The 24,424-nt window shown below is 43.8% G+C and overlaps 2 protein-coding genes and 1 long non-coding RNA gene across 17 annotated transcripts in view; 1 reads left to right on the forward strand and 2 right to left on the reverse strand.

Annotated features, from left to right (window-relative positions):
- Kpna1 (karyopherin subunit alpha 1) overlaps positions 1-1,244 on the reverse strand; it is a 58,614-nt gene extending 57,370 nt beyond the window's left edge. The window contains exon 1 of one of the 2 annotated variants that reach the window (XM_039088121.2): positions 1,236-1,244. The gene's annotated coding sequence lies outside the window, so the exon portion shown is untranslated. Of the gene's footprint in view, positions 1-837; positions 858-1,235 lie in introns of those variants that run through there. The other variant, XM_017597922.3, reaches the window with a different exon arrangement.
- On the forward strand, positions 802-13,084 carry LOC134481077 (uncharacterized). Its single transcript, XR_010056293.1, has 2 exons — positions 802-1,686; positions 12,442-13,084. It is a non-coding gene; the product is annotated as an uncharacterized LOC134481077 (long non-coding RNA).
- Positions 7,748-24,424, reverse strand: part of Parp9 (poly (ADP-ribose) polymerase family, member 9) — a 34,128-nt gene continuing 17,451 nt past the window's right edge. For 11 of the 14 annotated variants that reach the window (XM_063270517.1, XM_039088346.2, XM_017597995.3 and 8 more), the window contains 4 exons: positions 22,037-22,426; positions 14,813-14,949; positions 12,563-12,737; positions 7,748-8,521 (listed from right to left, as the gene is read on the reverse strand). In XM_063270517.1, coding sequence (XP_063126587.1) covers positions 8,127-8,521; positions 12,563-12,737; positions 14,813-14,949; positions 22,037-22,426 — 1,097 coding nt within the window. In that variant the 3' untranslated portion in view covers positions 7,748-8,126. Of the gene's footprint in view, positions 8,522-12,562; positions 12,738-14,812; positions 21,794-22,036; positions 22,427-24,424 lie in introns of those variants that run through there. The other 3 variants (NM_001103351.2, XR_010055954.1, XM_063270520.1) reach the window with 3 other exon arrangements.

Genomic DNA, 24,424 nt, shown 5'->3' on the forward strand with positions numbered 1-24,424 from the left:
TATGTAAATAAATACACATTATGCATACGAATTTATACAAAGACACGCACATGAGGACATGCTGTTATTGTAACCCCATCACTTGAGAGGCTGAGGCAGGACTGTTTTGAGGTCAAAACAACCAAGAGCTATGTATCCAATGCTAGGTCAGCCATGACTAAATACTGAGACCTGTCTCAAAAACAAACACAAAGAAAAAGCAACCTACAGGCAAGAAGGTGGGGACTAATACCTACTTAGTCATCTAGGCTGATTGAAATTTTGAGCTGACTGCGTGGTGCACATCTGAAATCCTGCCACCCCAAAGGCCAGGGCAGGACAAGAAGCTCAAAGCCAGCCTACCAAACAAAACCCAGTCTCAAATTAAAAAAAAAAAAAAAAAAAAAAAAAAAAGAGGAGGAGGAAGAAGATAGTGTTTGAAGGAACTATTTTAAAAGGGGGGAAAAGGTCAGATGATAGTGTTTAATATTTCAAAAGCATTTCTCGGTGGCTGACTCTGATAGTAATTTACCAAACCGAAGTTTAAGCCTTAAAATCAATTCATTTGAAACTTTTCATTGACAAGTGGATTGGAAGCAGCTGCATTCAAACCCTCACATTCTTTCTTGCCGACGTCCCTGATCTCAGTCACCCTCCAGTTTTCTGCTCCCAATGCGAGCCTCAGCTAAGGCTTGGCGGTTTCCCTCGCATCACCGCTCACACAGCCGACCAAGTTGTCATTGCTATAATTACCACACCCCCGTCAGCAGCTCCAGACCCGCGTAGTTATGACATCTGTAAACTGCAGCCTCCCGTCTCCACCCCCGCCTCCCTCCAAACACCGGCCCCGGTGGTAACCTGCCAACTCCCGGATCGGCCCCGCACGCCTCGGCCTCAGCCACCGCACTCCGCGCCGCCCGCCCCCGCCCTCAAGCTAGCGCGGCGCGCAGACTCCGCGCCGCCGCCCGGCGCCCCGCAGTCCCCGACGCCGCTTCCACCGCCGCCCCGCCCCGACCGGCGTTCCTCACGGCGAGCACCAGCGTTCCCCACCCCCACCCCGCTCCGCCGCCGCGCGGCCGTTAGGACCGCCGGGCCCGTGACGCACGGGAGCGACGCGAGGGTCCGGTCCCCCGCGCGCCAGCTCCAGCTCCGGCCGCCGCCCGTGTCCGCCTTCGCCCCGGGGCCTCCCTCGGGTCCGCAAAGGGAACCCAGAACCGCCCGCCGAGGGGGAGGGGCCGCAAGGAGCCCCCACTCACCGACTTCAGGCGACCGGCCCCGGTGCCACTACGAGGGTGAGACGCTCGCTCTTTGCCCGCCCGCTGCGCCTCTTCTGCGCACAACCTTGACCAGCCGGCGCGCACCACGGCGGCGCTCACCAGGCCTCGCTCTTCGCCGCCGCGCACAGAGCCGCGAGACCCAGCTCAGCCGGCGTGCGCACTGCGCCTGCGTGCGGGGGCCGGCCTGCGCGCCTGCGTGCGCTTCTCCGCCGCCCGCCGCAGGGGCTGCCGGGAAGCGGAGTCTCCGTGCGTGGACGCTCTAGGCTTAGTACGGGCCAGGGAAACCGCAGCGATCAGGGCGTGGGACTCTTGAGGACGAGGTTGGCAGTCAGTAACATGTAGAAGTTATGGAAACAAACTTGTCCTTACTAAACTCTTCCAGAATGGACGGATTCCCCTCCTCACATCAATATAGCTTCCCTCTCACATGGTAGGTACCTCACACCCGAGCATGCTTATTGGATGAATGATGGCATGGTTGGAGGCTGAGGGAGTATTACAAAATACGTCAGTGTCTCACGTTCAAAGAATTCACATGCAACCCATTTGCAAGAACCTTCTGGGTATTCTCTTCAGTTCTCACCCATTTTGCCTGGTAATTTATTAGTATCCTAAAACATTAAGAAATGGATTTTTGAACCTGGCATGGGGACGCATGCCTATGTTTTCAGCACTGGGAAGTATAAGGCAGGAGAATGGCGAATTCTAAACCAGCATTACTACGCAGAAAGATACTATCTCAATAACGGTAATTTTCGGCAAAAAAAAAAAAATATTTGCTTTGATCTGAGAAAACGCGTTAAAACAAAATGTTTAGGAAAAATGATTGTTACTGTTACGTGATGGAATGTTTCTTTCTGGGGAGTAGAGTGGTGGCTTCACAGGAGCACTTTAAGACAGCCAAGCAAAGGTCACAGGAAAATCTCACACCGGACACGATTTAATAAGTCAGTTTAAAAGGACTAATGAAGAGCAACAACACGAAGCAATACATTTATAATAAGACAGGAGGAGAAAAAGGACCACATAGACTAAATCCTAGGTAATGCAGTGTTCATTTCTCTTGGACTCTGTGTTAGTTTTAGTAAACTTGACACAAACTAGAGTCGCCTGGGAAAAGAGACCCTCAATTGAAGAACTGCTCCCACCAGATTGGCCTGTAGGCATGTCGGTGGGGTGTTTTCCTGATTCATGTGACTGTGAGACTCACTGTGGGCGGTGCCACCTATGGGCTGTATAAGATAGCAAGCTGAGACTGGGAGGTGACCAAATTTCTCATGGTCAGCTTCAGTTACTGCCTCCAGGTTCCTGCCTTGAATTCCTGACCTGGCTTCCCTTAAAGATGTACTGTAAGCTCTGAAATGCCTGCCCCCAAGTTGTTTGGTTAGTTTTATCATAGCAACAGAAAGCAAACTGGAACTTCCTCGATCCTTCAGTCCCTCCAGTCCCTCCCTCCCTTTCTTCTCACTTTCTCCCATCTGCATCCGTATCACTAACTGTGCTTGCTATATCAAAGCTGAGTTTGAGCAAAGCAGCTTGGGGGGGGGGGGGTGGACTTAGGAGCAGTATGCTAGCTAGTTTTGTCAGTTTGACACAAGCTAGTCCTCTGGAAGGAGGGGACCTCAACTGAGAAAATGCTTCCAGAAGATCCAGTTGTAAGGAAATTTCTTAATTAGTGATTGATAGGAGAGGGCTCAGCCCACTGTGAGTGATGCCATCGCTGGGCTGGTAGTCCTGGGTTCTATAAAACAGCAGTCTACATAAGCCACAAGGCAGCATCCCTCTGTGGCCTCAGTGTCAGCTCCTGCCTCTATGCGAGCATTTATATAAGTTTATATAAAATAAATTTCTCTCTCAGTTTCGTCATCTCTTTGTAAACTGTTTATTTTTATTCTATACATTTGGTACTACTTTTATCATTCTCATTTTTTTTTTGGCTTTCTTCTATGAAAATTAAGACCCAACTGACCACCTGCACACTGATACTGTTTTTAAAACAATTAGGAAATTACAGGTTGAGAGTAGAAGATAGCTCAGTCAGGAAAGTACCAGCCACTAGAGTCTGAGGACCTGAGTTCAATCCCCAGCATCCAAGCAAAAAGCTAGGTATGTTCATTTGGCTTTTTTTTTTAATTTGTTTCTTTTATATTTTTATTTATTATATATAAATACACTGTCAGTCGGTGTATTCAGACACACCAGAAAAGGGCATTAGATCCCATTGTGAGCCACCATATGGTTGCTGGGAATTGAACTCAGGACCTCTAGGAAGAACAGTCAGTGTTCTTAAACACTGAGCCATCCCTCTAGCCCCAGACTTGGGCTTTTAATCCCAGCCTCGCCCAATGGCCTAATCAGCATGCCCCAGATCTCAGTGAGAAACTTCCTCTCAAAAACAAACAAATAAACCAAGGTGGACAGTTCCTGAGGAACCACTCCTAAGGTTGCCCACACAAATGCACTTACTTTGCTTGGTGGCACACAACTTTAATCCCAGCACTCTTAAGAGGTAGAAGCAGGAAGATCTGTGACCTACACAGTAAGACCCTATCTCAAAACCTCTGCAAGTTCTTAATAAACACAGCAGCTAGTAATAAATACAGGAATTAAGTAACAAGGTATAATAAAATATGACAATATTTATAATGCTTCTATCCCTTTGCTTCCACAATTTAATTCTTTATTGCCTGTTTAAACCTTGTAGGGTATATTATTCTATATCCTTTTTGCACACTTGTTTTTATGCAGTGGCGCTGTGGAAATCAAGTACATTACCAACTAGGCTCAGCCTCTTGGTCTGTATTTTAGAGTATATAAATATAAGAAGAATATAACCACAATAAAAACTAATTAAATGCATATCTGTATTAAATAAAAATAATGATGTATTTCTGTCCTGAGAAGGTTGAGTATTTTTATTCTTTCTGTTCCCTTTTCCATTAATGCTTCAATGAACTGCCTCGAGCTTTTTAGGAGAAGTGTCTCGCTCCTGCGTTCTCTCTCTCTCTCTCTCTCTCTCTCTCTCTCACACACACATACACACACACACACACACACACACACACACACACACACACAGTGGTAAGGCTGAATAGAGTCAAATATGAAACTTTGACTTGCAGTTCTGCTTTTTTTAAGAGTTATTTATTTCATGTATGTGGGTTCACTGTTGCTGAGCTGTCTCTCCATTCTGCAGCTCTGCTTTTTCACCAGCATAGCAGTGGTTCCTGTAGTCATTGCAAAGTAATGACATCAAGCTAAATTTTCTCTCAAACAGTACACAAACATAGAGTATTGAAGGTTTTATTTACTGACAAAGCAGGTTAGAAGCTTCTAAAAATTCATTGTTAGCTAATTATAATGGCTTGGGCCTCTAATCCCAGCACTTGAAAGGCAGAGGCAGGAGGATCAGAAGTTCAAGATTATCTCAACTATATAACAAGTTCAAGGTTTGCTCAGCAGTGGTTGAGCAAACCTTTAATCCCATCACTCAGGAAGCAGAGGCAGAAGGATCTCTTGAGTTTGAGGACAGCCTGGTCTACAGAGTGAGTTCCAGGACAGCTGGTACTATACAGAGAAACCCTGTCTCAAAAAACAATAATAATAATAATAATAATAATAATAATAATAATAATAATAATAGTAGTAGTAGTAGTAGTAGTAATCAAGTTCAGAGCTAACCTGAGCTACACGAAACTCTGCAAATAAACACACATAAGAACTGGTTTTCCCTTCTCTAAAATGGCTATCTTATTTTGTGTGTACAGCCTGTCAATCAGATCCTTTACGCCCATAAATTAACCATGCAGTCTCTCAGTACCTTACATACCCAGCACTTTAAAGGCATTCCGATGTGCGATGTATGTCACCATAAGTTAAACATCTTTTCTAGGGCTAAGATATAGTCAGTGGTAGAGTGTTTACCTAGCATGCCTAAGGCCATAGGCTCAGTCCCTAGGACCACAAAATAATAATACCTACCACATGTAAAACCTCTTTCCATAAAGCAGACGTGATCTGAAGCTGCAAAATTGAAGTGAACTTTTAAATAATAACTTTTTAATAAGAAACTTAGGAAATACATTTTAACTTGTCTTTTTCTAAGGACTTTTTTAAAGATTTATTTTATATATGTGTGTACACTGTTGCTGTCTTCAGACACACCAGAAGAGGGCATCAGATCCCATTACAGATGGTTCTGAGCCACCATGTGGTTGCTGGGAATTGAACTCAGGAACTCTGGAAGAGCAGTCAGTGCTCCTAACCCCTGAGCCATCTCTTCAGCCCATCTGAGAACTCTTTTTAAAATATAGAACTAATTCTATTTCTAAAATATTAGTGAATCCTTCCCTGCTGTGTTTCACTGCAGTAACCCTCAACTTCTCAGTCAGCCCGCCCCTTTCTGTGTTCCACATGGCTTCACAGATGACCTATCCTCTCATTCTCGGCTTGGTACTGCTTAGTCAACACATGCAGGCCCCACTGTCCTGACAACTGGTCACCCTTTGGCTGTTCTTTTTTATTACTATTTGTCTTAGTTAGGGTTTCACTGCTGTGAAGAGACACGGGACCAAGGCAACTCTTATAAAGGCAGCATTTAATTAGGACTGGCTTACATTTTAAGAGGTTTATCCATCATCATTATGGTGGGAAGCATGGCAGACTACAGATGGACATGGTGCTGGAGGACCCAAGAGTTCTACATCTTGATCCACAGGCAGCCAGGAGGAGAATTCCTTGCTCACTGGACAGAGCTTGAGCATAGGACCTCAAAGGCCACCCCCACAGCGATACATTTCCCCCGGGCCACACCTACTCGAACAAGGACACACCTCCTAATAGTGTTACTCCCTCTGGACCAAGAATTCAAATGCATAAGTCTGTGGGGGCCAAACTATTCAAACCACCACACTACTACATTTATTTTTATTGGAAGAGTGTTGGGGGAGCTGTTTGGAAATCAGACAACTTGCAGGAATAAGTTCTCTCCTTGAACCATGTGAATTCCAGGGATCAAACTCAGGTCATCAGGCTTGGTAACAAGTGTTTTTACCTACTGAGTCATCTCAACAACATTTGTTTTAAACGTGTATGTGCTACAGATTGAACCTACAGCCACATACAGGAAAGGCACACACTCTACCACTGAGTCCATCTCTAGCCTAACTGCAACTATAGTCTGTTCTGGGAAAAACCAAGGAAAAAACCCAGCAGTGTTCTGCAAATGTACTCAAAATTCTTTAAGCAGGAAATCTGAGATTTCTAGATACCTAATAGTTGACTTAGGAGTGAGTATTACAGGGTCTTAATGGTCCGAGGTCTTGGCCCTGTGACTTCGTACCTTGTGTTGATAGGCCCAGCTATGGAAAACCCATAATGGGACCTCTCCAGCAAAGGACCAAGGTGGGGAGACTTTTTTTTTCTTTTTCTCTTTTATTTTCTTAAAGATTTATTTATTTTTGTTTGTTTATTTATTTATTATAAGTATGCAGTAGCTCTCTTCAGACACACCAGAAGAGCACATCAGATCTTATTACAGATGGTTGTGAGCCACCATGTGGTTGCTGGATTTGAACTCTTAACCACTGAGCCATCTCTCCAGCCCAGTGGGAGACCTTTCAAGCCGATAGTATAAAGCCCAGATTTTAGGACAGCACCATATAGTAAAATAAGTATGTTTCTTACAAGGAGAATACAGCTTAAGGTAAGAGCAGAAGGGAATGTTCTTATGAGGAGTTGAAGATTGACCAGTGAGAAGTCAGAGGTTTAGAATTACAGACAAACATGGATGTGGCAGTAGGAAGTACATAGATGCTAAGATTCGCCTCATATATTACAAATAGCACCTTAAAGCCAAATCTGGGCCCAGTCGAGGTGGATTCAGCCTTTTTTCTTTTGGATTCAGTCCGTATAAGAGCTATCCTCTTTGCCTACAACACTCCTCTAGCTCTGCTCCCCCTTACCTTCTGGTCTCTGTTTCTTTTGAAGCTTCTTCTGAGTCCTTGATGAATTTCCCCTATTCTCACTTAAATTTTTCCAAAACCTCTGTTAACCCTCCTTTAACTATTAATATTTGTTCATGTGTCCATACCTGCCTTTTCCAATTATTCAGGATAAAATGTTTTGGGGCTATTTGTCTTGGTTAGTGACTGGAGCAACTGTAGTCACAAATAAATGCCTGGTGAGTTAGTACTTAAGCCACACAGTGGATGAATGGCAGTGAATTTTTGTTTATTGGTTGGGGGTGGGGTATCTTGTTTTTCCATGACAGGGTTTCTCTGTGTAGCCTTGGCTGTCCTGGGACTCCCTCTGCAGACAAGGCTTGCCTTAAACTCAGAGATCTCTCCTGCCTCTTCCTCTCAAGTTCAGGGACTTGAACTTGGTGTGCCCTACCATACCCAGCATTGAGTGGCATTGTTTGATATGACTAAAGTCTTGATGTCCTGTGAGTTTCCGTCATTCCATTTCACGCATTAACTATTCACAGCCAGTTATTCAGACAAAGGTGATTTATTTGAATATCCAAAGCACTTTATAAAATTATATAGAAAAATCAAAATCATCCTGTCGTCCTAGTTTGTGCTATCACATTTTAGAATAACAGACTTGAAAAAAGAATCCTTGTTCTATATAAAGTATTCTTGCTGTCACCTACAGGGAAGGAGATAAAAGATGTCAAGTAGAAAAGACAGTGAGGAAGTTTTAGCTGGCATCTGCCCAGCTACTGGTGAAGGCACTAGATGCTAGTGTGTGGCTGGTGCCTTTAGTGACCCCATCAATCTGAACAGATAACCTGTTACTCAAGTCACTAATGGTCGTCATTTTTGTCAGTTCACGCAAACCCTTCTGCTTGTTAAAATGACGTGGAGACTAAACAGGGCTGCCATTTGAGACCCTTCCCCAGGACTGCAGCGAAGAGGCCATTCCTGGTTCTGACGAGTAGCCCTGGGACCACATTGGATGCTGTGAGAATGTCCTATCCTGTGTACAAGTCCACAAGTACCTGGGCATCGCCTGTACGCCACTAAAAATAACAAAGGTTTCAGGGTTGGAAACACTGTCAACCACGCTGTCATGAACATCTAAAGCCCCAGGACTCAATGGCGGAGGGATGATATTTGAGAAATTACCCTGACAGAAGGACCCTGTGAGTACTTCTGCCTCAAACACATAGATTAGCCTGTCTGTGCTAGAGGTTTTCCTGGCCTTGTCTGCTAGTTTTTTGAGGCTCTTGGTGAAATATATGCCGGCTCCATAAACTGGGTCTGAAAGAGAAAAAAAAATATGTTCTGGTAGATGATGTCCATTTGGGTACTAATATGTATCCTCTCTCTAGACATTCACATAATTAATTACCTCCACCTTAAGTTGCTCCCCTGAGACAATATCACTGATACCACTGATATCAACAATAATGTTAGAGCACACAATTAGAATTTACAGAGAAGTTGCTGGCTTTCAAAGCAATTTCACATTGATTAGATTCAATTAACCTGTAATTTGGGTAATATTTTCACTTAAAGCATAAAAATCTAAGATTTGGAGAAATTATGATTCAAATCAATATTAACTAGGCAGTTGGCAGCAGTAAGAAAATGTGTTTTTCTTAGAACATTGGCAGGCTACATAAGCTACAAATAGGTCTATCTATCTCTACAGCTATTGAGAATACAGCCTTGAAATAGCACCCAGCAAGAACAGGCGGCACTAGGACAGGAGGATGGTTGAGTTTGAGGCCAGCCTGTGCTAGGATGGCAGCATGAAAATCAAAAAGAGAAAGGGGAGTGGGCAAGAAGGCAGAGTCCTGGACACTGTAAGAGAAACAATGTAAATGTTTTTGGTTTGTTCAAGAAGAACAACCTTGGTTTAGGAGAATATAGTCCTTATATCCCTTGCAAAGTACGATAGTCTCTTACTGTGGCCTGGTACAATCAATGTCCCACTAAGCATCCTCCACTGCTTTGAACTAGGTTTATGAACTAGGTTTATACCTATTGTAGAAAAGACAGATTCTAGGATATTAATAATACTCAAGAGCCAGGCATAGTGGTATAGGTCTGTAATCCTGGCACACCAGAGCTGACAGTTAGTTCTCAGCAAACCAAGACTATCTAGGAAGACCTTGTCTTAAATAGCAAAATAACAGAAATGAAAATAAACACACCAAAACCCTCTAGACTGAGCCAAATTCTGAGTTTCAAGATGGCCTCTGTTCAGTAGCCCTTCTTCACCGTAGGGGGACTTAATGCAACTTAGTGACATGTATTAGCACCATGGGCCCATGGTTCACTTCTCAGCAGTGAAAACATCATGTAGAAGGTAACACACTAAAGCCTCTTTGAAGCTATAGTGTCATTCCTTCTTCCTGTCCCTTCTACACTGAACCAAACACTGCCTTAGGCTCTAGAGCAGCACTGAGAATTAGACATGCAATATAAGCCACGTATGACACTTTAATAGTTTTCTAGTAGCCACACTTTAAACAAAACGGAGGGGGGGGTGAGCCTGGCGTAGTGGTGCACACCTTTAATCCTAGTACAGGCAGATCTCTTATGAATTCCAGGCCAGTCTGGTCTACAAATAAAGTTCCAGGCCAGCCACCTCTGCAGAGAAACCACGTCCCAAACAACAACAACAAACAACAACAACAACAACGATGAAATCAAATTATTATAGTGCCATTTTAATATCTAATTATCAGTATAATAATTCACTAGGGATGGGGGCTGGAAAGATGGCTCAGAAGTTATAAGCGCTTGTTTTTCAGAGGGCCCAGGTTCAGTTCCAAACACCCACATGGTAGCTCACAACCATCCATATCTCCAGTTCCTGGGGGATCCACCATCTTCTGATCTCCACAGGCATCAGGCACACTCCTAGTGTGATGCATATACATCCATGCAGGAAAACACTGCTACACGTAAATTAAATCTTTTAAAAGGTTGTATACTTAAATTTTTTTTCACTAAGGAGATACTTTATGTAGGCTTTGAAATCCAGTATCTATTTTACTTATATTTAGAGTACATTTCAATTCAGATTAGCCACGCCTTATGTTCAGTAGCCATGGGTTGCTAGAGGCTGCCACACTGAACAGTTCATGATAAATGGCTATGGTGGTATTTGTGTTCTGAAAACATCACAAAGAGATTTCCCTAAAATGTAAACAGAGAAGAGACAGTGCCAAAATAATAGTAGTCTGGGATTAAAAATAAATAAAAGTTTTATTACAAGAGCTTCTTTTTGAATAACACCTCAAGGACAAAAGAGATAAAGCTGAGAACAAAGCCTCTTAATACATTTATCCACATATAAAATATATCCATATATTGATATATATGATATTTATTTTTAATTCATAAGGAGATCACGGTCTTAAAATTCTAGCTTCCATAGATTAGTTTTCTGAGAAGATTCTTTTCCAACAAAAGGCCCAAAGGACTAAAAACATGTTTTTTCCTGTTTTGACTTTAAACTATAAATGACAGGAAAATAAAGCATGATAGTTTTTTAGAGCAGTTTTCTCAGTTCAGAATTCTTTCTTCCAGCTGGTAGAACCGAAATAATAAGAAAGAGATGTGACTAGCTCTGACCCAGAAACTGCAACCTTCCCCCTCCCCAGCCTAACACTCACTTTTATCTCCTGACCAAAATCTTAAGCCTGTCTGTCCTGATACTGGGGCGTCCCTCAGTCTCTGGAGCTCACTTCTGTGTCCTGTGAAGCCATAGACTCCCCCTGCTGAGCCCGCCTGCTGTCTTGACTGGAAGCTCAGCAAGTATGATGTTCCCTCTATTCCCACCCCACATCTAGCCAGTGCACAGCCTGTTTGCCTGCTCTATTATTTTCTCTGGCTCCCACAAAGTAATCTTTGAGCTGCCTGCTGAGTCCATTTTTAAAACTGTTTTATTGATGTTACCTGAGGAAAGGGATCCTGTGTCCCCTTGTGGAATCATGAAGACATGAACTTGACCTCAAATGAATCCTCCTCCGTGATGAGTTTTTCAATTTTTTTGTGTGTGTTTGTAGATTTATTTCATTTTACTTATTTTCTGTGTGTCTGCGTGAATGCTTGTGTACATGTTTGTACACCATGTGCATGTAGTGTCCATAGAAGCCAGAAGAGGGCACTGGATCCCTCTGGGACTGGGATTCAGATGGTTGTGAGTCACCAAGTAGAGTCAAACCCTGGTCCTGGGGGAGAACAAGTGCTTTTAACTTCTGAGCCATCTCCAGCCCTGCTTGCTGGACTTTAAAAAAAAATATTGTTATTCATTTTATTTTATGTGTGAGTGGTTTTGCCTACATCAATGTGCGTGTACCAAGTATGTGTGTTTGGTGCTTGGATAGTTCAGAAGAGGGCATCAAATCCCCTGGAACTGGAGTAACAGAGGGTTGTGGACCGCCATGTAGGTTCTGGGAATCAAACCTGAGTCCTCTGCAAGAGCAACAGGTGCTCTTAACCACTGAATTGTTAAAGGAGTCAAATTGCTGGGGAAATTGTAGTCTGGCTACAATAATCTGAGCATGTTCTAGCCTGTGAGGCAGTCCAAAGGCAATCCCCTCTCTAGGCATAGAACTAGAGTCCTCTCCAGCAGCACACAGTAAGTGTTTGTTCTGTGTTTTCCCTCTCCCGTTTCAAAATGGGAGTGATCACTACACTTCTCCCAATCCACTTCATACCAGTAGCTAATAAGAGGGGCACTTCGCCTGCCAGATTATACCTGATTCAGCACAGGAACTAGAGAGCAGAACAGATCGGCTTGATGGTACACACCTTAAATCCTAGTACCAGTACCAGGGAGAGGCGGCAGCAGGCAGATCTCTGTGAGTTACAAGACAGCCAAGACTATACAGACTCTGTCTAAAAAAGGTGGGGTGGGGCACAAGACACAAGCTTCTTCACGCTACTTTTCTTAAATAACTAAGTTACCTTTAAGTTAAATGTAAGCTTCTAACTAAGGAATGAGGAGTTGGTATTGATAATTTTGTTGGAATGAGAAAGGTAAGGAAGGGATGCATCACGGTGTTCTCTGTAGACAGGAAAGCTAGAACACAGAAACAGGAAGGAGAGAAAAACCAGAACCATAGCTCCTGCTGTCCATACTCACATCCAAGGATAGCCCACAAACAAAAGACAGAAAAGACAAAAGAGTGACCATTTCTAAAAGACTTCGTCTCTGACAGAGCTCAGGGGTGAAGGATCCTTCCCCACAGCCATCCACTGATGCCTGCTTGCCTGTGCACAAGTAGGCAGCCCTGAAGACAAGCCCCAAGGACAAGCCCCAGAGACAAGCCCGATACCTACCATTGTGTGTGGAGTACAGTCTGTGGAAGCCGACTCTGCATACTGCATTGCAGAACTGGTGTGGGACCTGCTGAAACAACCTTTGGCTCCCAGATCCCTTTGGCATCTTCTCTTCCATCATCTTCTTCTTCTCTTGGAACGCAGCCAGCAACACCTCATTGTCTACCTCCTCCACCTATAAGCAGAGAGGAGAAGAGAACCGATGGTCAGAAAAGTGGCGACTTAAATTGTTTCCTGCACTGCTTGAAAAATGCATTGCTATGTGGATGGAGTATATGAAGTTTGCTTTTCAGTTCTCTCCTAATTTGGCTTCTCTCTCTTCAAAATCTACCTACTCCCCCCTTTTTTTTCCCAACAAATGTAATAATGTCAGTTGTATGCCTATAGACCCAGAAGTAGAGACAGGAGGATCAGAAAGAGATCAAGGAGGAAGCACAAGGCCCTGGGTTCGGTCCCCAGCTCCGAAAAAAGAAAGAACCAAAAAAAAAAAAAAAAAAAAAAAAAGAAAGAGATCAAGGACAATCTCAGCTACACAGCAAGTAGGAAGCTAGCCTGGGCTACATGAGACTATGTCTCAAAAGAAAGTATATTAATAAAAACTCACAGGCCTGGGGGGGGATGGCTCCATTAGTTAGTAAAGTGCTTGGCTTGAAAACATGAGGGCATGTGTTCAATCTTCAGACTCTACATTTTAAAAAGCCAAACATGTGACATGTGCTTGTAATCCCAGCACTGGGGAGGACACATGGAAGACACATGTCCCTGAGGCGCACTGGCTGGCCAAGCTTGCCCAGTTAGCAAGTTCCAAGTAAAAATGAGAGACCCTGTGTTATATACTATTCTACTTCTGTGAAGTGACACCATGTCCAAGGCAACTCTTATTAAAGACTGCATTTAACTGGGGCTGGCTTATAGTTTTTGGGGTTTGGTCCATGATCATCATATTAAAGGAAGCGGGCGTGTGCTAGAACATAACAGAGAGCAAGACAGACTGGCAAAACTTTTGAAACCTCAAGGCCCACCCCCCCAGTGACACACCCCCTCCAATAAGGTCACACCTCCAAACCCTTCAGAAATAGTTACACTAACTGGGGACCAAGGATTCTAATGTATGAGCCTTTGTGGGGGTCGGAGGGGGATTCTCACTCTAAACACCACAGACCCTGTCTCAAAAAACAAGGAGAGTTGAGGAAGAGAAGTATCCTAAGGCAGGACAATAGCTAAGGTTTTCTGACCTCCACATATTACAGACCACAAATATTAGACTTTCCTGACAGTCTTTTATGATAAGGAATTCAAACCTTTTTATCTCCTCTACCTAGTGAGACTTTTACACAAATGCTTTAATCCCCTACTCCATAAAGCTTTTTTATTTACAAAGGCCAAGCAACATTCTCAGAGTTTAAGTCATTTAGACACCGACACTCCCCACCCCCTTTCCTTCATTTCTTTTTCACTGTTTCTTTTAAAAGCTAGCAAGCAGAGACTGTGAGGTCAGACCCTGTCAATGGGGACAGGGCACATCTCCACCAGTGTTAGAATAAAATGGAGCGAGCTCCCCACCCAGTTTGCTGGCCCTTCTGCTTTCTGAGTAGCACTCCCTGCTAATGTGATATAAACTTTTGCCTTGTTGAAACACTTTAACTGCAGAAGCCTCTTTATTTCGACAGCACACACACCAGGCATGCCTGTCCCGCTACACACACAGTTCTCCTGCATCATCACCATATGCAGTCACTGGTACTGCAATGACCAACAATACAGACACAGTATGTGTCCCATTAAAGCTAATGGTTTAGTGAGGTAAAAAGTGGGTAAATGGGGGTTGGGGATTTAGCTCAGTGGTAGAGCTCTTGCCTAGCAAGCGCAAGGCCCTGGGTTCAGTCCTCAGCTCAAAAAAAAAACCTATTTGGTTGGGGATTTGGCTCAGTGGTAGAGCGCTTACCTAGGAAGCGCAAGGTCCTGGGTTCGGGCCCCAGCCCCGGGGGGAAAAAAAAAAGTGGGTAAATGGGAGTAGCATGGCAGGCTAAACACTGTTGTGCGTGGTCACTTGCTCATGAATCTTGAATCTGTGGCTCTGCTTATCTCGACAGAATGTCTGCCTCCCGGTTTCAACTCTACCCTTCAGGCCTGTATTCCCACCCAATCTCATTCCAGAGAGCGGCTAAGTCCTTGGCAGGAGAACTTTTATTCTGGCGACAGAACCAGTTAACAGCTAGGTAAACCAGAGCCGCCTTTGATTAGATATACCTTCACAACACACAAGCCACACTTGTCAAAGTGTTTCTTTTGGTCCAGAAATTCCTGAGTTAAAGATACTGGGTATCGTTGAAATGTGCACGATTCTTCCATTTCTTTCAGTTTTCCTTGCTGGTCAGTTCCCCATCCTAAAAATAAATAAATAAATAAAAACCATGATAAAACTTTGTTTCAATGTTTCATGAACACAGGGGAAAATGTTCATTTTTTTTTTTAAGTTTATTTTATATCAGTGCTCTATCTGCATGTACACCTGCATGCCAGAAGAGGGCATCAGATCCTAGTATAGATGGTCGGGAGCCACCATATGGTTGTAGAGAATCGAACTCAGGGCTTCTGTAAGAACTGACAGTGCTCTTAACCACTGAACCCCAAAACAAATTCATGACGGGCAGTAGTGGTGCATACCTTTAATCCCACCAGTCGGGAAGCAGAGGCAGGTGGATACGGCAGTATATGCATGCCTGGTGTATGCACACTGTGAAATAAAGAGCTTGAGCCACCTTGAGTTCGAGGCCAGCCTGGTCTACAGATCGAGTTCCAAGACAGCTACACAGAGAAACCCTGTCTCAAAAAAACCAAAATAAATATCTAGTATCTAAGAGTGTAGAAGACTATCCCATTGGGAGCATATGCTTTGTACTGTTTAGGACATGCTGGAAGAGCTGTACCAGGTCCTCCGGAGCGGCTTCTGATTAAAACCAACAGAAACCTTTGCTCTTCATTTGGTCCTAAAGGTATCTAAAACAAGATAGAAGCCTGCCACCTCTACGCTTCACATTTGTCTCTTTTACTTCAGACCTACGTGTGCAGGCACGTCTATTAGTAAGGAGTACAGTCTACTTTATCTTAACATTAGTCACCTTGAGGCCACCTGCATGATGAGAACAATCGTCTGTGATGGAGACGGATCTTCTTGTAGAATCTGGGTTAGTCCCTCCCCTAGAAGACTGTTATTAACAGTAATTTATGAGGCCACCTTGCAGACCCTGAGCTGAGGTGATGATGAGCAGGAAAGGCCTGAGGAGGACTGCGTGCTTTCTCTGCCTGCCCTCAAAGTCGTCTTTTTTTCCTTTCGAGATTTATTTTCATTTTATGTGCCATGTGTGTTCTGCCTGCATGCGTGTCTTGTGCACTGTGTGCCTGCAGTACAGGCGGGAGACCAGAAGAGGGCATCAGATCCTCTGGAACTGGGGTTTAGCTTCTTAGTGACTGCAAGTGTTTGGAATAATCAAACCCAGGTCCTCCAAAAGGGTAGGACTCATCTCTTAACTGCTAAGCCATGTCCCATAATTCATCCTTTAATTAAACCTAAAACTCACACAAGTAACCAGAAGAAGAAACTGAAAGTCCGGGGGACCTTTTTTTTTTTTTTTTTTTTTTTTGGTTCTTTTTTTTCGGAGCTGGGGACCGAACCCAGGGCCTTGCGCTTCCTAGGTAAGTGCTCTACCACTGAGCTAAATCCCCAGCCCCACCGGGGGACCTTTTATCCCTTCCTCTTCCTGATGTAAACTAATAAAATCTTTCTCTGCTTTTCACTACTACTGCTCTGAGTCCTGGGAAGGGTGGCCGAGCTAAGACTCCTGAGGCAACTGAAGCCAGAGCTTACGCCCTAAAACCCTGGTTCTAGAACTGCAGTACAGTAAGTCACAGGATAAAATAGAGGGATGATCCACTTGTCTTTGATGGTGTGGGCCATAAGACTACAAAGATGTGGGTGAGGAAAGCAGTAATTACATTTTTCTCCCTACAATAATGCTATGGTCATAGTAAACAGTGACACTGCTCAGGAAATGTTCGTACCTGAGCCAAGCTGCAAAGAATTAAGAAAACATAAAGGGGACTGGAAAGCTGGCTCAGCAGTTCAGAGCACGTGTTCTTGCAGAGGACCTGGGTTCTTGGGTTTGATTCCCAGAACGTAGGTCAAGTCCCAAAGGATGTGACACCCTCTTCTGGCCTTCATGGGCACTGCATATGTACATGGGCATTGCATATGTACCACGCACGGAAAGCACCCAGACACATAAAAAAAAAAAAATTAAAAATGCAGAAAGCATGGGAGACAAGACATTCATACAACGTTTCAGTTTTCAAACCCATTCACTTCTTTACCTCCTCTTTATCAAACCACCACAGAAATGATCAACAGAGCTTTATAATCAAGGAAGAAGAAATTCAGGAAAGTTAAGCAACTTACCTAACCCAACAAAGTAGGTAAGATTAGAAACCTGGCTTTCCCTTGTGATTTCCACAAGGAGACATGACATATGTCACTCGTGGTTTGAGCAGGAGCAGATTCCAGAGCTGAAGAATCTATGGTGTCCTCTGCTTCCTCCCTCCTTTCCTTGTTTTCCTCCCTTTGCTTCTTTCCCCCCTTCTTTCCTCTTCCCTTCAATCTTGAAATTTAATGTTTTTATCCAAGGAACCTCTCTACTTGACTGAACACACAAGTAGACAAACACACAGGCGGTGGTGGTGGAGGTAGGGGTGTGTGTAAGTAAGCTCGCTTTATCCATGTAACTTCAGTTTGACTGGAGAACAAACATAGTAAAACAGCCTAAGCACAGTCCAGCGCCTAGTCAAATGGACTTTGATTTAACCGTGCAATGCAGGTGACATGTTTAAAGTAACTCCATAGAGGACTCAATTGTCAATCTAAGAAAACAAGAGAGACAAAAGCAGAAGCAATCCAGAGCCCCAGACCTCTACGGAAGAGACTGTACATCACACATTTATAAAGCAGGAGATTAGCTTTCAGGTCTCCTGAATTCATCAAACACTAACCAAACTCCTGCTGCAGACCAGGCTCTGCACGGGTGGGGCATGGGAGACACAAAGATCCACAAGCTTCTACTGTCAGAAGTAATCATCAGAAAAGATACAACAGCTGGAACGGAGGTTCCGCTGACTCTCTGACAGGCTTCAAATCGGCAGTTCAAGAGAGAGGGCTAAATCTGTTTCCAAGAACTGGGCAACTCCAAGCAACTCCTGTCCTCAGAAGCCCTGCCACCTGGCCTGAGGCAAGGACAAAGGGTCAACAGCAGTTTCCAGACTTCCTCAGCTATTTCCTCAGCAAGTTTCTAGCCCACCCACTCACACCCACTCCCCCCACCTCCACTCATGGAATGTCCCTAGAGACGGAAAAAGATAAAGGCCACTTATCCTGGAATCCCCTAATGTGCTTTAACTCAGGCCTGCGAGCTCACTTGGTTGTGTCTCTGTCTTGGCAATGGGAGACCCCAGCATGCTGGACTTCAGCAGAATAAAACACTCTTTGCATTTACATACTATTTTGGGGTATCATTCTTCAGCGAATCATGGACCCTTAACACCACCTCAGGTCAATTTTTGCTTAAATTTTTCTAATATATAGTTGACATCCCATAGAATAACGGAATTTCAAAATTTTCCTCTCTTAATAACACAAACTTCAACCTAAAAGAGGACATTGGTTTGAACCTCTGAAATGCTACTGTGAAGAAACATGCCTAGTCTTCTACCAAAGAACATGAGACTCCCACAACTCTGCACTACGAATGTGTGTGTGTGGTAGCAGCAGAGGTAAGAAGAGGGATCAGACGCTCCGGAACTAGAATTAAAGGCCGTTGTGAGATGTCACGTGGACACTGGGAACAAAACCCAGGTCCTCTGTAAAATCAACAGGTGTCTTTTTTTTTTCCTTTTCTTTTTTTTTTTTTTTTTTTTTTTCCAGAGCTGGGGACCGAACCCAGGGCCTTGCACTTGCTAGGCAAGCGCTCTACCACTGAGCTAAATCCCCAACCCCTCAACAAGTGTCTTAACTGCCACTTTTCCAGCCTCTGTTTCCTAAGAGGGGGCCTCGTGTAGCCCGGCCTGACCTGAAATCTACCACGCAGCAGAGGATGACCTTGAACTCCTGACTCTCTGCCTGTCCCTGAGTGCAGTCACATCATGTGCCACTGCAGCTCATTAGCCCTGCACTCATTTCTTCCTCTGGTTAGCTGCCACTTATTCAGCTTTCTATTCCCCAGACCTCCTTCAAGAAGTCTCATCCTGGGCTCCCAGGTGGGCACGAGGTGTCCTCTGTATTCCCAGAGCACAGCTGCCTCCCTCTGTCATAGCTCACCCATTACCTTATCAGTGTCCTCAGACTGCAGGGACAATGCCCACCACGTTTATCAGCAGTATCTAGCACAGTGCAGTCCATAGTAGGTCAATGGTATAATCTGTCTTCCAGGATGACACAGGATTTTGCTTTTCTTGTTTGGTTACTGTGTTTTACTTTGCTTTTTCTTTTGGCCAGGATCTCTATCCCATTAGATAGCTTAAGCTTGCCTTTCTGCCTCACCTCTTGACTGCTGGGATTATAAGGATCTGCCATCACTCAAAGTGACACATTTTTTTAATCACATTTATTTATTTGTGTGCATGTGGGTATGTGCCTGGACCCATGGATACAGACAGAAGCCGAGACAGCTTGTGGGAGTTGGTTCTTTTCTACCACTCAATTCCAGGGATTGAACTCAGGTAAGATGGCAAGTGCTTTTACCTGCTGAGCCTTCTTGCTGACCATCGAAGTGGCATTTTAAATGAGACGATATCTTAGCTAGCTCTAGGCTCGCAAAGGATTTCCATAGATCTAAACCCCCAAAGTTCCTCTGATGAGTGTAATAATATTGACTAAGAGGTACTTGGTTACATCTCACAATACCAGTTATTACTTTTGCTGGTGACCAGAGTTCAAAACAGCAATTATAGAGACCATAATGTTGCCAGAAATACATCAGTGTAATAAAACTCTAAGTAATCAGGCAAAACACAGTTAAATGTTAATGCTCCACTCGCAGAATTGGGCCTGTTCCATTTTTGTTGTCTTTCATGCACGGCTCTAACTTGGTCTTTAGGCTTTCTGTGTAATCCCTGACAACAAGTACATCCAACTTACCTGTTTATTACTGATTGATTTATTAATGAACAAATGACAGTAGAAAGATAAGACATGACCTATCAAAGTGATGTGACCTCAGCTAACTATGGTGACTCACATCTGTAACCTCAGGGAGGCTGAGACAGGAGGACTATCCTAAGTTCAAAGCTCACCCAGGATACATTGTCAGTTTTAGGATGGCCAGGGTTATAGTGTTAGACCTTATCTCAAAAGCAAAACAGAAAAAAAAAAGGTTAGGCACCGTTGGGATTCAGGCTCAGAACAAGCTGTGGAGGTGTCTATTTAACATACAAAGCAGAACCAGTCTCTAGGCTCTCCCAGCATCCCTCAGTCCCTAACTGCTACAGCGCATGACTAGCATATCCTGCCCTCTACCCTGAAGCCTGTGGCTGGGCTTCCCCTCCCCAGGAGGCTCTTCCATGTATAACCCAGACATTTTGGTTCTCTCCTCTGCCGCTCTGCCGCTCTCCCTCCCTTTCTTCTCTCTGGCCTCCCACTTCTCTGTCTCCTCACCTGCACAGCAACTCAATGAGCCAGTCTGAGAGCTGTACCCAATAAACCTGCCTTTATATACTTTAATTTGGCTCGAATTGGCTCCTTTCATCAGCACAGATAACGTAACAGTGGCAGAGACCTGTAAATTCAGCACTCAAGAGCCACACAGGCAGAAGAACCAGAAGCTCAAGGCCATCCTTAGGTATGTAAGGAGGTCAAGGCCAGTTTGGGCTACTTGAGACCTCTTTTTTAAAAGACAGAGAGAGAGAAAGAGAGAGAGAGAGAGAGAGAGAGAGAGAGAGAGAGAGAGAGAGAGAGAGAGAAAGTCTGGATACAACAGAGGTGCTGGAAACAGGAACTCACAGCAGCTGTGGCTGCCTGTACCAGATATGCATAAAATGAAGCCAGTCAAAATCTGAGCATGTGAAGGGTAGAGCCTCAGGAACTGCCCCTCGAACTAAGGACCTATGATATCTGATGGCCACTAGGAGGAAGAGTCCATTTTTCTCAAGGATGTAGCCCAGTAGGTTGTTCATGGTCCACTGGATAGCATTAGATTCACGTGCATATGGAAGGCTCCATTTGGACTCAGTGGACTTTTTTTAAAAAAGACATGAAGTTGGAAGGGAAATGTGGAGGGGATATTGTGAGGCTTTTACAGGTCCTGCTTGAGGCTTAATAATAATAAAGACACTGGGAAGGATAAAAGTAATACAATAATAATAACAAAGACACATAGACATCTATACACTTTAAAGCCGTTGGCCTGTTTGCTGGGACTGCTCCTTATCTAGCCCATCTAAACTTACCCAAATTACCTACCACTGAGTCACTCCATTTGACTCTCAAGAGTGTCTCTTTCTTGTAGGTCTTTCTGCTCAAGGCCCAGGCCCAGGCCCAGCCCCCAGCTCTTTCTTATGCAAACTCAACCAGTTGGCACTGGGGGCTATGTGATGTTCCCCACAGCAGCATGCCTCTCTTTTTGGGCAGGTGAGGATGTGACAAACATTTACATATCCTGCTAGCCTGGTGCAGCCTGGCCTAACAATTAACAGTTGTGAGGTTTACTGGTATTATTGTATTTACTGGTTTTTCATAATATTTCACAAATTCACAAATACAATATTTGTGAGTCATCCCAGCAGGGAGGTCTACGAGGAACTAGAACAGAAGAATGGGGTGAATATAATCAAAATTTCATATATTGTATACATGTATGAAAGTCTCAGAGAATAAATAAAAATATTTATACCCTCAATCATGAAAACCGAATGACCTAACCCTGAGCCAGAATGGTTTATTTATTCGCTCAGTCTGTTAGCCACAAATACACAAATATACTCATGACCAGAAGGAACACTTGGGAGAGCTGACTGTTTTGTTTGAATACAGGATTTTATGTAGGGCATGTTAGACTCCAATTCACTTTGTAGCTGAGGGTAGCCTTGAACTCCTGATCCTCCTGACTATCTCTGTTGGGATTCCACGTGGCTTTGGGAGATGGAGGTTCACTGTTTTGCTCCTTTCTGTTTCTGTCCCATCTTCTCTATCTGCAGAAAACACTTTGGAATATTACTGCTTTGCCCTTACTTAACAAAGTTACTGTCAGTACCAACACTAACCAGTACTAATTAGTACTAACCAGTACTAATACCAATACTAACACTTCCCTCATCCCTTAGTTAGAAGGACATTTACTTGAAATTTAATAAACTCTTTCCTCATTTAAGTTTTATGTATTTATTTACGCAATGCCTAGCAAGGGCTTTTAACTTAATATGCTAGTTACTCACCTGACAAGCTCCGAAGACTTCTTTCCTTTTTTCCTGCCACTTCTTCCTGAACTCCACACAGCATACATTCAATCTTCATAACTGCTTCAATGAGGTCGGCCTGGGAACCTTTAACCTCTAAAGTTGCCGTTCTAGGACTGACTGTCGCTGAAATGGAGACGTTTGAACTTGTCTGGAGCTGAGACAACATGCCGTGCTCTTTTATCCCAAGGTAGAGAATATGATTATTCTCAACGATGTGATGGTCCTTGGAGGTCAGCAACCTTTCAATCCATTCCTTGGCCTCACACATCTCTCCCACTTCTACACCCATGAGATCGATGGCAGGAGATCCATCCTCAAGGCTGCTGCTTCTTTGCTCCCCTCTGGTCCACGGCAGGGATAAAAGGCCTATCAAAAACAGATATGGGAGACCGATGAATTTGCAGGTATTTGCCCCAGGGTACCTACCACCATTGCCAGCCACAGCAGCTAAGCCATCGATCTGTAATGCCACACCAGGTATAAAGAGAATCTGCATGCTTAGCTTATGGCCTCCTTAATAAAAACACCAGTTACCTTAGAGGACAACACTTTGTCACACCTACCCTCTGCTGTGTGTGAGCTGCCAAAGTCACAAGTGAGTTTACCTATACTCACCTGCTAAAGTGACATATGCCTTCACCTCTTGCACCTAGCAGATTTAAAATCAAATACCTAAAGCTCCAGAATTCAAGGAATAAAATTTATTTTAAAAAAACAAACAAACAAAAAAAAAAAAAAAACCTGAAGTTGAGAGTCCTAACATGTGCTTGTAATCCTCATATTTGAGAGGCAGAACCAAGAGAATCAGGAATTGAAGGCTAGCCTTGGCTACATAGAGATTTTGAGGCTAACCTTGGCAATATGAGACCCTGTCTCAAAATAAATAAATGCATAAAATAGAGGGATAGACCTGGAAAGAGCTAGGGAGAGAATTAGGGTGCGTTGTATGAAATTCTCAAAGAATTAATTAAAATATTAAATTTTAAAAAGTTGCAAGCCAGTAGCCAGTTAGGCAAAAATGTTTCACTGAAAAGCAAACCTAGTGGCTTGCATCTATGTGAAAAATATGCTTATCTTGACTGTAATCAGAGAAATCGACCATCACTCACCAACCAGGCAAGAATTTGGAAGTTTTGCAAGGTTCATAGTGTGTGTGTGTGTGTGTGTGTGTGTGTGTGTGTGTGTGTGTCCAGAGAACAATTTAGAGTCAGGAGATCAAACTCAGGTGCTTAGGCTTGGTAAGGAGTACCTTTACCCATTGAGTCATCTTAAAGGTTCACATTGGAACTAAGTACCCAGTGGAAATACCCTCATACCCTTCAATAACGGAATGTTATTGCACTGATGAAAAGAAATTACCTTCACACAACTAAGTCACAGAAACATACTTTGAGAGGAGAAAAAGCAAGTTGAAAACTATTCCAGACATTGTTCCAAGAGCTTTACATATTTTATTTATGCCTCACAATCCTGTGAGATAGGATCTACTTAGTTCATCTTACAAATGAAGTCACTTAAGATTCCCAGAGTCATTAAGAAAACACAGAGCAGGGGCTGGGGATTTAGCTCAGTGGTAGAGCACTTGCCTAGGAAGCGTAAGGCCCTGGGTTCAGTCCCCAGCTCCGAAAAAAAGAACCAAAAAAAAAAAAAGAAAGAAAACACAGAGCAGTAGGACTAACCATGTCCACCAAGCTAGTGGGCATCTGGCACTAATGTTTACACAACCCTGCTTCCCAGCAGTGATCCCAAGACAATAGAGTAGGGGCTGGAGATGGCTCAGCCTTGAAACATTCTTGAGTGAAGCTATTCTTGATCTGTCCCAGTCTGAAGAGTCCCTTCCCTCACTTAGTCTACCTGAGGAGTTTGTCCATCTCCTCCTTATTTGTAATTTTAATTTATAAAACATCTTTTGATAATTGGAAATAATCAAAAGTGTCTATAATTTATAGTGTGTGTGCGTGTGTGTGTGAAAGCACACAGGTACTGTGGTATACATTTGGAGGTCACAGGACAATCTGTGAAAATCGGTTTTTTCCCTTTTCCTGTATGGGTTCCGGGAGCTGGACTCTGGTTATTAGGGTTGGCAGCAGGTGCTTTTACCTGTTTAGCCATCTCACAATCACCTACTGTTACTATCATCACACCACAGACAAATAAATATAGGCTTCTAAGAAGCACCATCCCAAGACTCTCAACAGAGTCACCCCTTCTGTACTTCCAGTCACGCAGAGCCATTAAACATTCCACCCCAAAGAGTGAGACAGACACACAGCATCCAAGACCAATTTAACCCATCTATCCAGCAACCCCAAACCTACCTCAGCCGTGAGATCAACTAAACAGTTTTTCAAGGCACCTGCTTGA

Source organism: Rattus norvegicus, chromosome 11, assembly GCF_036323735.1.
Source record: "Rattus norvegicus strain BN/NHsdMcwi chromosome 11, GRCr8, whole genome shotgun sequence".
Taxonomy (NCBI): Eukaryota; Metazoa; Chordata; class Mammalia; order Rodentia; family Muridae; genus Rattus; species Rattus norvegicus.